Here is a 10146-nt window from a genome sequence, read left to right as displayed (position 1 = left end):
GCAGATATTGGATATGCAACAACAACAACAAAAATAAGTTACACTGTAGGATTCACACAGACATTTGTCATGGAATATATTGCAATGTTCACCAATTTTTAAAAATGTCTCTCACGTTTTGTTGATTATTTTTAATGCTGTTGTAGACCGGGTGTTTAAAGTACTGGTATGAAAGCAACCTCATTTTCCTTCCAAGGCTCTGGTTCTGCTAAGTTCAACGGTTTCCAGAACCTCTTGATCAGCTCTTCAGCTTCTCTGTTATTGCAGCTTTGCTCCGGGCAGCTGGCCTGGCATCTGCAATGAAAAGAGCTAATCAGGGGAGCTCTTAATATGATAACAGGCTGTGCTGTGAGTCGAGGCTCAGATTGGGAGGCTTTACCACACAAGGCAGTATTTAGCTGCGTAATATTTCATAGATCCCGCTGTTGTATTTTGAATATTGGAAAGCTTGAAATAAGCCCAGGGATCCTCCAGCTTGTGTGCTTCCCCACCCCCCCACCCCTTTCACTCACACAGCTAGCTAATGAGTTATTAATGCTTTTGCCGCAAACTGCCCAGAGTGGCAAAGTAGTAGCCCTACTTGGAACCTTGGGCTGTAGTGAAAGCACAAATCATAATTTTCCAGCTCTGGTGTGCCGATAATCACTGGCCTTCCAAGAAGTGAAATGCATTCAGTGGCTGATGCTACGGTGGGGGTGGGGACAACATGCAAGTTCAAGGGTTGGCTATGAATCTGAAAACTGCTTTGGTCTGAATCAAACCACCAGTTTAAGTCTCTTAACATGCCTTTTCTCAACAGTGGGGCACAAAAGATTGCCAACTTCAGCTTGGGAAATTCCTGGAGATTGGGGTCAGCGTCTCGGGAGGGCAGAGTCTGGGGAGGAGGGGGAGCTCAGCAGGTATGTGATGCCATAAAGTCTACCTTCTGAAGCTGCCATTTCCTCCGGGAGAATTGATAAGAACATAAGAGAAGCCAGTGCTGGATCAGGCCAATGGCCCATCCAGTCCAACACTCTGTCACACAGTGGCCAAAAATACCAGGTCCCATTAGTGGGGCCAGGACACTAGAAGCCCTCCCACTGTTGTCCCCCCCCAGCACCAAGAAAACAGAGCATCCCTTGCCCCAGACCAAGAGTTCCTATCTATACTTTGTGGCTAATAGCCACTGATGGACTTCTGCTCCATATGCTTACCCAATTCCCTCTTGAAGCCGTCCATGTTTGTAGCCACCGCCTCCTCTTGTGGCAGTGAATTCCATGTGTTAATCACTCTTTGGGTGAAAAAGTACTTCCTTTTCTCCTTCAGTGGGGGGAAATCATCCAGGAACTGGTTAGGTCACACCTCTGCTCGCTCGATAGGCTATGCAAATTTCTTTTGTTGCATGGCTCCTATTGGAGTGGCCCTGGCCGACCTCTCCAGTTCCTGCATAGCCCCTGCGCTCGGTAGGTCGTCTGGAGCTCCTGCTCCAAGCCAGAAGGACTACCTTAGTTAGGAAAATAGTTAGAAAAAATACTTTCCCCAGGACACCTTCTTCCCTCCGAGTTCAGAGAGGACCGGGAGGATCTAAGAGGATCCAGAGGACGAAGAAGAAGACAGAAGACTTCGGCCATCCATCTTCCGAAGCGCTGGAAGGAAATAATGGCCGAATCGGTGGAACTCAAGGAGCAGCTGCCTATAACTCCCGAGGCTTCGGGGGTTGGGCAGCGGAGCGTTCAGCAGCTGGGAGTTGCGCTGCTGCAACAGGACAACAGCTCCTCCACTGCGGAACCGGCTGATCACAAGGAGCCAGCCAGCCCCCGCAGACCCCCCACACACACGTGACAGAAGATGGCGGTGCGGTAGCAGCAAGCGGTGGCAGTGGCCACCACAAGCATCCTGCCCACCACCGTGGACCAAGAAGACGGCAGCACCAAAGACGGCTGGCGGAGCGGCTAGTGGAGTCAGCAAGGAGGGAAAATGCCCTTGGGAAAATTTGGGACCTCCGGGACCATGGGTGACGGCGGGAAGCATACAGCTGGCCTCATTTCAACCCCCTCAGGCCCAACCTTTACTAACAGCCCCGACGTTGCCTCCGCCACCGCGGGGATTCGGCAGCACGGAACAGGGCTGCTTCGTTCCCCCAGCCTTTTCATCCAGCCATCCTTGGATGTGGCCTTTTGTAGGGGGACTTTGGCACACCACTCCATGGCCCCTTGGGGGATACCAAGGGGGGGCCCCAGGAGGAGACGGAGACACTATTCTTCGAGCTCCCAACCCTCTTCTGGCTCCAGGTACTCTTCTGCGAAAAAGAGACACAGGGACCACAGGACCCTGTCCCAAAATGAGGCATCAGGGGTCTCAGAGGCAGAAGGGGAACAGTAGCAGGCCATCGCACCCAAGGGATTAGACCGGCCAGTAGCTGGTGAGGGTCTTGGGAGGCAACGCCTGCACAGCATTAGCGCTGAACAGGCAGAGACAGCCTCCACTATTACGTCTACACTCCACACTGAAAAGGAGGAGGGGAAATGGTCAGGGGAAGAGGCAGAAGTAAAATCCACATCGTCCCGCCTATTTCAAATAGACCATTTCCAGCGTCTTCTGACAAAGGTCATCTCCACACTCAACTACCAAATGGAAGTGACGGCGAAACCTAGATCATCCACGTCGGCTAAACTAGATCCTAGGCTTCAAAAAACCTGTAAAGGTACAGACTTTCTCACCCTTTCCTGATTAGTTTGAGGATGTGATAAGGGAAGAAGGGGCCAACCGGGGGGGGGGGCATCTCTACTATCAATAGCAAGACGTCTATATATGCTACCTGAGAGCACGTTGGAAGACCTGAAGGTACACCTTTGATGGACGCCCCGGTGGTGGCTATGCACTCGGGGGCCGTCCTTTCGAAGGACGGAGAAAATGTCCTGAAGGACGCCATGGACAAGAACGAAGTGGCCCTAAAGAAGGCACATGAAGCCATCTCCCTGGCAATACGCTCAGCTGCAGCACTGTCCAACTTCACCAGGGCCACGGCCATTTGGGCCGACAACCTGCTACAAAATCCTGATGTAACCCCCCCTGGAACTGCGGAGATCACTCTTAAAAATGAAGCGTGCAGCAGAGTTCGCAGCAGACGCGTCTCAGGACAATATCCAGTTCTGTGCTAGAGCACAGGCAGCTAACATTATCATCCACCGAAACATCTGGCTCAAGCATTGGAAGGTAGACACATTATCTAAAAGTAACTCGGCTACGGAGAAGTTCTCTGGCAGACTCCTCTTCGGAGAATCAAATCTGGACAAGGTCCTGGTGGAGACCAGGGAGAAGAAGAAGGCAATGCCCTCGTCCGGTTACCAGTGGGAACGAGACCACAAAGGCAGACCGTCCCATTTCTTTCAGGGCCACTTCAACTAGGGAAGGGGCCGGGACGGCCGGGACCATAGGCCGTTCAAATCCTTCAAATACGGCGCTAGGTCAAACACTAGAAACACAGCAGCCTACAGAATTGACAAGGCCGCCCCCCCAAAAACAGCAATCAGCGTGACTGCCAGATAGGGGGCCGGCTTCAGGCGTTTGCGCAGTCCTGGAGCCAGACCACCACGGACCAGTGGGTGCGGAAGATCATCTCTCAGGGCTACTGGATAGAACTCACTGGCATCCCCCCCCCACAGTTTCAAACCATCGCCAGCCCCGAGGAACAAGGAGCGCTTACAACAGCTACAGGAAGCGATCCAACACCTCCAGAACATCGGTGCCGTAGAAAACGTTCCCGAAGCAGAACGCTTCAAAGGGATATACTCCGTACTATTTGTAGTACCAAAGAAGTCAGGAGACTGGAGGGCTGTCCTAAATCTACGCAGACTCAACAGATGGGTGGCAAGGAAAAAATTCCGGATGGAATCTTTACATCACATCCTACAGATCCTATAGCAAGGGGACTTCATGACTTCCATGGACCTCAAAGAGGCCTACCTGCATATACCAATGCATCCTTCTTCCAGACAGTTCCTGCGCTTCTGCTTTCGGTACCAGCATTTCCAGTACACGGCCCTGCCCTTTGGCCTTTCTTTGGCACCCAGAGTCTTCACCAAGGTCATGGTGGTTCTGGTGGCGGCCTTGCGCATGGAGGGAATACACATTCATCCTTATCTGGACGATGCCCTTCTACGTGCGGGAGACTATCAGACAGCGGCCCGCGACACTCAAAGGTCAAGGGAATTCCTGTGTGTGCATGGCTTCATCATCAACGAGGACTTGACACCCACACAAGATATCGTACACCTGGGCACGAGACTGAACACAAGACGGGCCACAGTGTCACTACCAGTGGAGAAGCAGATCAAGATTCGGGCCTTAGTGACGAACGTCAGGGCCAAGAGACATGTGGACCTCATGCAGCTGGCTACGCTGCAGGGCCTCATGATCTCCACGATAGAATTGATCCCATGGGCACGATTCCACGCCAGACCTCTACAGCTGACTCTTCTACCATTCCAGCAGGACATCGCCAAGAAGAGACACGTTCCGATAAGAATCTCAGACGACCTTCGGAGGGACCTGCGCTGGTGGACGCAACAGTCAAACCTGAGCAAGGCCATCACCTTCCTAAGGCCACAGCAACTCGTGATAACCACAGATGCGAGCAAGAGGAGCTGGGGCGCACATTGCGGTCACCTGATCGCACAAGGCAGATGGTCCCCGAAACAAGCCTCTCACAGCATCAGCTGGTTGGAACTCCGGGCTGTCACCCTGGCAATTGAGGGCCTTTCACCAACACATGCAAAACCAGCACCTCCTAGTACGCACAGACAACATGTCCACAAAGGCACACATCAACCGACAAGGGGGCACCAGGTCAAAGTCCCTATTCAAGGAGACGAGGATCCTACTGCACTGGGCAGAACAATGTACTTCAAGTCTCCGGGCAAAACACCTAAGGGGCCTGTCCAACCAACAGGCGGACTGGCTAAGCAGGGAGGACCTGAACCCGGGCAAATGGGAACTGAACAAAGAGGTCTTCGTCCAGCTCACACAACGATTTGGAATGCCCATGATGGATCTCCTCGCAAACTCTCAGAACCACCGAGTTGAATGGTTCCTATCCCGATACCACGATTCGGAAGCAGAAGGGATCGACGCGCTATCCCACCCATGACCACAGGGTTTCCTATACGCCTTCCCGGCTACGGCCCTAATAGGGGCAATGCTCAGCAGAATCAGAAGGGAGAGGGCCACAGTGGTATTTGTGGCACCCCCTGCCGAGAAGACCGTGGTTCTCGGAGCTGGTGCAACTGGCAACAGGGAGACCGTGGACACTACCCCAGAGACCGGACCTACTACACCAAGGGCCCATTCTACATCCGGACCCGGCACGGCTACAACTGACTGCATGGAAATTGAACGTACCCGACTAACCAGCATGGGGTTCCTTCAGGAGGTGATTGAAGTCATGCTACAGGCGAGACGGCCGTCTACACGTCGCACATATAGCCATACATGGAGGACGTTCGTAAGATGGGCCTCAACCATGGGCATCCAACCTATGTGGGCCACGGACAAGGAGGTCACCCTGTTTCTCTCCGAGGGCTGGAAGCAGGGACTTCAACCAAACACCCTGAAGCACCAAGTGGCAGCCATACAAGCATGCTTGGGTAGCAAGACTCGAAGGAGGATATCTTCCAGCAGTTATGTGAAGAAGTTCCTGAAGGGAGCAAGCTAGCTGGCTTCTCTGGTACGGCACAGATTCCCTACATGGAGCCTACACAAGGTATTGAACGCCTTGGCTAAACCTCCATTCGAGCCTATGAAATCAACAGAACGACTCCTATCATGGCAAGTCACCTTCCTCATTGCAGTGACTACAGCTAGGAGAATCTCCGAGCTGGCCACTCTTTCGTCAAGAAAGGAGCTTTGCATCTTCCAGTGAGATTCCGTAACATTGAGGATGGATCCATCATTCATTCCAAAAGTAAATTCGGCCTTCCATCTGAACCAGCTGATTGCATTACCTTCTTTCTGTCCGAAGACAACACACCCCAAGGAAAAGACGTGGCACAAGCTGGATGTACATCGGGCTCTACGTATATATCTTGACAAAACGGCCGGATTCCATCGGTCCGATGCCCTGTTTGTGACTTACGGGACCCCAAATCAGGGGGAAAAGGCATAAAAATGACAGTGGCTTACTGGATCCGGCAGTGCATTACCAAGGCCTACGAGGTACAAGGCCTCACACCACCAGGCAAGCTAACAGCACATTCCACGAGAGCTGCTGCAACAACCGTGGCGTTTTCCACACAAGCCGCGGTAGACGAGATATGCAGAGCAGCTACCTGGGCGTCATTTTCCATGTTTGTGCGACACTACAGGATGGACCAAGCTGCGTCAGCTGAGGTGGCGTTTGGCAGAAGAGTTTTACAGCAAGTGGTGAAAACATAAAAAACAACAACAACACAACAACAATAACAGCCTTCATGCAACGGGGTGTACCACAAAGTGCGACTGATCACCCACCCCAGAAGAATAGCTTGGGTACAGCTAACCAGTGCCTGGATGACTTCCCCCCACTGAAGGAGAATGGTACATTGGACCTACCTGAAGGTTCTTTCTCTTCAGTGGGGGAGAAGTCATCCACATCCCACCCAAAACAGGCAACAAGAAGGCTAGGGTGGCGAAATAACGAAGAGCTGCACCCGAAAATCGAAATTACGTGGATGGCAGTGAACACATAGCAAGAGCGATCCACGGAAGGGGCTTGGACATGACTGGAGAGGTCGGCCAGGGCCACTCCAATAGGAGCCATGCAACAAAAGAAATTTGCATAGCCTATTGAGCAAGCAGAGGCGTGACCTAACCAGTTCCTGGATGACTTCTCCCCCACTGAAGAGAAAGAACCTTCAGGTAGGTCCCAGGTACCGTTATCTGTTCTAACCCGACTGCTCAGCAATTTCATGGAGTGCCCACGAGTTCTCGTATTGTGGGAAAGGGAGAGCTCTGTAGTCTGGAGATCAGCTGTCATTCTGGGCAAACTCCGGGCCCAACCTTGCAGTTGGTATAACCCTGGAGGCACAGTAGGTTTTAGAACTCAGCCATCCTTTGGTACTGTGAAGCGTGACATTGGAGCTATTTTTGCTGTTTTGTTCAGTTTTGACTATATGAATTCATTAAAATGTACCATAGACACAGCACTTGTATGTCGTGCAACCAAACAGAATGCTAAAACAATCTCATGTCTGTCAATTACAATAAAGAAAAATACATCATACAAATTGCTTCTTTGCAAGAGCCCTTTTATCATTTCTCCCTGCCACCCGAAAGCCAAAATGATGAGAAACCTTTTATTTTTAATACCACCTGTTGTTTGAGGCAACATGGAGCAAAATTATTTTGATTACCAAAATACCAACACAAGTATAAACAAGTTTTACGGTAAATTTGGCAACTGTAGGGCAGATAATTTCTCTAGCTTAGGGCAACCTGCCGAAGACATTCTTCAAGGCAGAGCGCAGAGGCTTTGTGAGTGGAAGCATGTATTTTAAATTACTTGTGAATGGAGAGAGCTTTATTTTCTCTCCCTCATGCATGCTTATTGGAACTTCAGCTTTGTTCAGTGAGAGTCTCAGTGTTGTTCAAATCCTTTCATATTGGAACCATCTTTGTCTTTAAAATATACTTGCATTTTTATTAATTTTTTACTGTTTCCCTGGAGTCTCCCCCCCCAAAAAAAAATACTGTAGTAGCAACAACAAAAACTAGGGGAGGAAAACAGTTTTTGGTTGCAATAAAGATCCCCAATTACTTTGGTTTGCCATATTTTAGCACCTCGCTTTTCAGTAGCAGCAGGAGATCTTTCTAGTAACATCTGCCAAGATTTCCTGTACCTCACGGGATAGTCTTCATTTTCAGTTCACCTCATTTTCACCCTTGCTTGCCAATTCTTATACAAACTAGAAACCTTTAAAATGTTGGGAATTGGGGCGGAGAGGGCTCTTGCATTTGTGACAAGGATTTAGAAGCGAGGAGTTCACTCTGTAGTGGCTTCAGACACAAAAACAGCCGTACTTTGGCACGCGTTACAGTTTGCAAAATCTTGGCAGCAGTTAGATTCAGAACCAAGTCCTGGTTATTAATGAGAGTTGGTGTAATGTAGTGTCTGAGAATGATTTAAAGGTCCACGTGCATGGTTCAAATATCACCTTTGCCTGCAAGTCATCAGCTATAAAACCACAGGTCCAGGCTGCAGTGGGTTCCTGAAGTGTTATTGGACTGATGGGAAGTTGGCAGTTAAGGGCTGCCTGGGTTGGAAGTCAGGAAGCTTTATTGAACAGACCAATATCTGAACAGTGTCCTGTGCCTGAGGAACGTGCTGCACAGTGGACAAAGTGCAGTGCAAAGTGGAGGCAATAAAACAGCAACATCATCAATTCAAACAAAGAGAAATAGCCATCTGAGTAGCAAAAGGAAATGTTTTCTCCTCCCACCCAAAATGCCACAAGTTTAGTGACAGACAAACAGCTGCAGGGAGGGAGTTCCAGAGTCAAGGTGCCACAACAGAAAAGGCCCTGCCTAGTTGGGGCACACAGAGTAGGACTGCTGTAGACTGGTAGGCAGATTTCTGTGGGAGCTGGTGGTACCTCAGACTCCCTGGTCCCAGATAATTTAGGTCTATAGAAGTAATAACCAGCAGTTTGAATTGTGCTTGAAAGCATATTGGCAGTCAGTATTTTGTGGTGCAGCTGCAGTTTAGATTACTAATGTTTGGCAAATTAGACCTTCAGCTGAAACCAGAGGTTAGGGACCTGGATTGCATTGAGTTTGCCCTGCTCTGTCAGTTGCCATTTCTCCTAACCCCAATCCTCTGTAATCATTTATGTCTGCCCCAGTCTTAACTTGCTAAAACCAGCCAGCGTTTGCTCCTAAACCCGGATTTATAGGCAGAGTTTTGCAAACCTAATGACAATGCTAAGTAAAAGTTACCTTGGTGGGGATTTCATGCAAGTGGAGGAAGGAAGGGAATATACGGTGCTGATCTCTTAAACGTTGCTTAGGGGTGGGCAATAAAGTTTGCCTCAGCTTAGTGTAGAATTGCTTCAGGCATCTTTCTTCTCCAGTTGAGCAATAAGTAGCATCTCTACGTGGTTGCAGTTCATCTCTCGCACAATTGCAGTTGTTAAATGTTATTGAATAATCTTTGGCTTGCTGTTTAATGGAACAGGAGGCTGCTTGCAACTCTGTTTTAAAGATAGGTGCTCTTCTGCCTCTGTTTTTTATTGCTAGTGAAAATGAAAGCAGGGTGTGGGAATCCTTGAGTTTCAGCGAGCTGCTTTCAGATATGCACTGAACACAGCAGAGGATGGGAACAAAGCCATTTCTGTCTATTCACAGGACATGATGGGAGATGGCTCCATCTCTTCAAGCTGTTTTCTTCTGTTGGAATTCCAGTCTAGTAATCTCCCCCCCCTTTCTTTCTTATAGCAACTTTTTGCATTTCTGAATGAAGAGAAGTTTCCTGAAAATGGTTGGCTGGTTTACAATCCTATGGTTGAATACAGGAGACAAGTAAGTCTGCTTGCGGGCTTTTTTTTGTTGTTTGAGTAGTATGTTGCCTTTATTTACCTGATTCTACGTGGGTTTGGAATGCTCAGGAAAGTTGCCTTGGGGAAGAAGACATGGCTATTCTGAATAGAATTAAACAGACAGAAAAACACTGGAGGTTTTTGCTTTTATGATCCCTGCAGTGCAGAGGCTAGTGACATGGGCTCTTGTGATGTGAAGCCAGTGTTTGCCAGTTGAGTCTTACCTACACACAGATTTAGTCCAGAGCCGCAGGTTTGTTTGTTTCAAAAGTTCACTGTCTGAATGTTTTCTTTTTCTTCTAGTGTTTGGTCTTTAGCTCTTTCAGCTGTTAGAGGAGAACTGTTATGGATCCCTGATTTATCGTGCACCTAAATTATACAGATATTGTCTGTTGCTTTTATTTCCGAAGATTCAAGAATAACTTGCTTTAGGGGCCTCATCCATGTTTGTTGTAGCAAACTGGTATATTTGGGAATAAGTAATGAAACTGGGCAGAAGAAAGAGATGGGGCACCAAGGCATATCTCAGAACTCTTCCAGACCCTTATTTCATTCTTGAACTGTTATATATATATATATATATATATATATATATATA

The 10146-nt window shown here is 48.9% G+C and overlaps 1 protein-coding gene across 4 annotated transcripts in view; it reads left to right on the top strand.

The window, feature by feature from the left end:
* MTM1 (myotubularin 1) overlaps window positions 1–10146 on the top strand; it is a 50130-nt gene that overhangs the window by 22114 nt on the left and 17870 nt on the right. For all 4 annotated transcript variants that reach the window (XM_015413121.1, XM_015413113.1, XM_015413129.1 and 1 more), the window contains exon 7: window positions 9448–9531. In XM_015413121.1, the coding sequence (XP_015268607.1) occupies window positions 9448–9531 (84 nt within the window). The remainder of the gene's footprint in view (window positions 1–9447; window positions 9532–10146) is intronic.

The sequence above is a fragment of the Gekko japonicus genome, unplaced genomic scaffold (genome assembly GCF_001447785.1).
Source record: "Gekko japonicus isolate JY-2015 unplaced genomic scaffold, Gekko_japonicus_V1.1 scaffold905, whole genome shotgun sequence".
Lineage (NCBI taxonomy): Eukaryota > Metazoa > Chordata > Lepidosauria > Squamata > Gekkonidae > Gekko > Gekko japonicus.
This window is presented reverse-complemented; position numbering and strand designations above follow the sequence as displayed.